This window comes from Aegilops tauschii, chromosome 5 (assembly GCF_002575655.3).
Source record: "Aegilops tauschii subsp. strangulata cultivar AL8/78 chromosome 5, Aet v6.0, whole genome shotgun sequence".
NCBI classification, from domain to species: Eukaryota; Viridiplantae; Streptophyta; class Magnoliopsida; order Poales; family Poaceae; genus Aegilops; species Aegilops tauschii.
Window position 1 is genome coordinate 9,200,572 of NC_053039.3, and position 4,040 is coordinate 9,204,611.

Sequence of the window (4,040 nt, forward strand, 5' to 3'; positions counted from 1 at the left end):
TGGCAAACTTTTCTTTATAGTAGTAGTAGTATAGTTAATCATTGGAAATCGACAGACTATTGCATGAGCTTAGGCATATATTCTGAAATTTTGAAGTGACAATTCTTTCGATAATGATGACATGACTTGTTCCGCCCTTTTTATATTCGCAGCCAAAGTTGTGACTTCTGAACTGCCTGCATCACTGGCTTGCATCCAATTCTCTCACCGGTACAGTGGTCCTTAATTTGAATTGACTAGCAAAAGCACATATACTCCATTAATTGGTACGACTATACTTGTTAATCATCTTGTTCTTTATGAGCATGTGTACCCCTCAGACCTGTATAAATGATCGAACTGCACCCACATAGAGAGACCGCAAACCCTAGCTCCTAGCGACAAAAGCCACCAACAAACTCGTAGAGACAGCTGATAACTGATGGGGAACTGCTGCCCATGCATCCCATCGTGCTGCTGCCCGGACAGCCTCACATCGTGCTGCTGCCCGTGCATCCCATCGTGCTGCTGCCCGAAATGTGAGCCAAGCCTGGTTTGCAAGTGCTGCCCGACCTTTAACTGCACCACATGCCCGACCATCAACGTCAACTGTGGTGGCGGCGGTAAGGCACAAGCTAGATAGAGAAACAACGCCCAAGTAAGTGAAGAGCGTTGCCGGCCGTCCGCCGTCGCCACCTCCTGTGCGATTGTTCGCGGGTCTATGCTCTGCCAATGGTGTAGGCATTCTGAATTTCCGGTTTTTTTAACTAGCAGAGTGGCCCACGCAAATGCGCGGGTATCAAATTTGTTGTGTGTTAATATGTTTAAAGTGATTAATTAATATGATATATTATGTACTTTGTTACTATTTATTTACTGCCTTCAGTTTACTCTTTGCCTCTCGTTCCCTACCATCTTCTCGTATGTCTCTTTGCCTGACAGTTCTATCTCTGATCTTGCCCGAGCTGGTTCGGACCTGCATCTGCGTTGTTCCCTCTCTCCCGAAGAGTTGAATCAGTGGCAGCAACTTGTTGCACTCTTTCCCGTGCTCTCGGAGGAGGCCGACCAGGTGACTTGGCCTCACACCTCTTCGGGCCGCTTTTCAGTTAAGTCGCTATACTCTAAACTAGTGAATGGCCTACTGCTCCCGGTTCAATGATATTTGGCGGGCCAAGATTCCTCTGAAAATTAAAATCTTTCTGTGGCAAGCCGTGCGTGGAAAGCTCCCTGCAGCAGACCAAATTCGCAAGCGTAATGGACCTGAGACATATTTCTGTAAGCTTTGTGGGGCTCGGGAGGACACCAAGCATTCTATTTAACTGTCATCTCACCAAATTTTTCTGGAGTGCTATTCGGTCTTGGCTGCGTGTCAACTGGGCCCCTGGTTCCTTCTCTGAGCTTCGATCCTGCTCTACATCCCTGTCTGGTATGAGCAGGCGTTTATTTTGGGTGGGATTTGCGGCCATGGCCTGGGTACTTTGGACCACTCGGAACAAATTTATGATTGACAATGTGTTCCCATCCAAACCCACTGATTGTCTTTTCAAATTAACCTCCTTCCTTCAGCAGTGGAGTGTTTAGCCCAGCTTTGTTTTTTTGGTTGTAGGTAGGTGGCCTGCGCGCCAGTATTTGGGCTTCGATGCCTTGTAAGGAAGTCGAAACTTGGGTATTTGTGGTGTTCGGGTATGATATGTACCTTCTCTCTAACTCGTGGTTTTATTTATAAAGTCGGGCGCTAGCCTTTTCTCTAAAAAAACATCCATGTATGGCCCGAGGAGAAAAGGACATGACGACACTGAACTATATAGTTTAATTTCTTTTTCCTCTACTTCTCGAATCCATGTATAGGCACTCTTACGACGACCTTTTCTTGATTAGGTGGATTCAACGTGCACCATCCGCGCGATCAAGTTCATCGGAACGCCAGAGAGTCGGAATGGAATGATCTGTCAATGTGCAGACACGCTAGAGTGCCCGCACTGCCCATGGAATCAGTGTTGGAATGGAATTACTAGACGAATTTTTCCAGCTGGAAAATTTTGGATGTGCCCGCACTGCCCATGGAATCAGTGTTAGAATGGAATGATCTGTCAATGTGCAGACACGCTAGAGTCGGAATGGAATTACTAGACTCCTGCTAGCTACATGGGCCGTGGGCTACTGACCCATTGTCGATCCCAACCATAAACCCCTAGAAGCCTCAGGCTCCGGCCATCGTGCTCCAGGCAAGCAGCGCCTCCGTCCGCCGCTGCAGCACGCACGCACCAGCACCGCGGCCATGTCCACGACCCTGAAGGAGCAGCAAGAAGATGAAGCTCGATCCGGGGACGGAGGAAGACGATGAGGACTTCAAGGTCTCGTCTCCGTTTTGACTGTGAGCCCTATGTCCCAATTCCCAAATAATACTCCCTCCGTTTTTTTAGTCTGCATATAAGATTTGGTCAAACTAAAACTTTGTAAAGTGTTACCATCTTTCTAGAAAAAAATATCAACATCTACAATACTAAAGCTATATGGTATGAAAATTAATTTCATGATGCATCTAACAATATTGATATCATATTGTGAATCTTGATAAATTTTTCTATAAACTTAGTCAAACTTAACAAAGTTTAACTTTGACCATATCTTATATGCAAACTAAAAAGAAACGTAGGGAGTACACCCTATTCTCGCTCGGGTAACAGAACTCTATATATACTAGTAGTAGTATAAAAAAAACAGAACCATGTTTCATTTTCCTGCTAGCACCCTAATTTATTTTCTTTGGCTAGCTAATAACTGTTGGCCCGATCGAATCGATCACCACGTAGCGGCGGCCGGCTACTGCATCCTCCTCTCAAATCTCAATGGCGGCGGACACGGGGGTGACCGGATCGCCGGAGCGATCCAAGACGACCCGCGCTGACGACGACGTCGACCAGGAGGAGGAGAGGGAGGCCAAGAAGATGAAGACGAATCTGGACACGGAGGAAGACGCCGACGATAGCGACGATGATGACGAGGAGGAGCTGGAGGTCCCGTCTCCGATCCGCGAGCCCTACATCCCCGACCGGCTAAAAAACCGCTTCGGCATGGCTCACCCAACGATATCCGCCACCTATCAACGCGCCGAAACCAAATTCCTTGATAAACGAGGTTATCTCCCCCTCACTTCCCATTCTTGTGTCTGTCCCTATCTTTCTCATCCTTGCGATCTTGCTCCAGGCCGCACGGAGAAGCAGCTGCCCACGCGCCAATACTTCAGAACATCGCTCGTCCCTCTCCCCGACTCCGGGAGCAAGGCCGTCCTCTTCGCCGCCAGATCCATCATCCGCCTCTCCTCCTCTCTCGGTACATACCCGTTGCCTGAATATATGCCGCCTCCTGCTAAGGATAGAGGCAAAACCTTGCTGATACATAGCTGCGTTAATCTCAGGTGGCGAGCCGCTGGCGCAGTCTGCCGGTTTTTGGATCGATTGGGACGAGGGAAGCGGAACCGGCGTTGTTCTGATGGCCGCGCATCTAATCTGCGCCAAAAAGCCGTTGGCCAAAGACCACTGGCGGCACAAAGACCGGTACCAGTATCATCCGGGTGCTCAAGTGAGTACTAAGACTAGCCACAATGGGTAGTAACATAGAGTAGTAACATGCCCATGTTACTACTCTATGTTACTACCTCTATAGTGGGGAGTAACATATGTGTGGTAACATGCAACACTTTATTTATTATGCTATAGACTCATCTTGTCTTGATATGTGTGATGTTACTCATACTAGTAGTAACTAGCTATGTTACTACATGACTCTCTTTCTTCACTTATTGCTTGCCACATCATCTATTTTATCTAGATATGTGTGATGTTACTACCTATGTTACTCCCATTGTGGGTAGTCTAATCAAGTAACCACTAGAGTAACGTTGTGCCCAATTTGCTGGTGTCTCTACTGGGAAAAAATGGTTGTATCACTAGTAGAAAAAGAGGCTTCCATACGCCCCCATTAGTCCCCAAAACAATCGAACCGCGACAAAAGGGGTCTTTAGTCGTGGTTCGGGAGGAGACCCGCGACCAACTATCTGG

General features: G+C 47.5%; 1 protein-coding gene across 1 annotated transcript; it reads left to right on the top strand.

The window, feature by feature from the left end:
* Window positions 1-1,857: 1,857 nt before the first annotated feature.
* On the top strand, window positions 1,858-3,777 carry LOC109742458 (uncharacterized). Its single transcript, XM_073499618.1, has 4 exons — window positions 1,858-2,353; window positions 2,754-3,117; window positions 3,187-3,312; window positions 3,398-3,777. The coding sequence occupies exons 2-4, from the start codon at window positions 2,829-2,831 to the stop codon at window positions 3,589-3,591; spliced, it is 609 nt and encodes a 202-aa protein (XP_073355719.1). The 5' UTR covers window positions 1,858-2,353; window positions 2,754-2,828; the 3' UTR covers window positions 3,592-3,777.
* The last annotated feature ends 263 nt before the right edge of the window (window positions 3,778-4,040 follow it).

Bases quoted from the DNA above. Each gene is read 5' to 3' on its own strand.
- LOC109742458 (XM_073499618.1), top strand. From the start codon at position 2,829: ATGGCGGCGGACACGGGGGTGACCGGATCGCCGGAGCGATCCAAGACG. The intron at 3,118-3,186 runs GTTATCTCCCCC...ATCTTGCTCCAG, and splicing joins CAAATTCCTTGATAAACGAG to GCCGCACGGAGAAGCAGCTG. The intron at 3,313-3,397 runs GTACATACCCGT...CGTTAATCTCAG, and splicing joins CCGCCTCTCCTCCTCTCTCG to GTGGCGAGCCGCTGGCGCAG.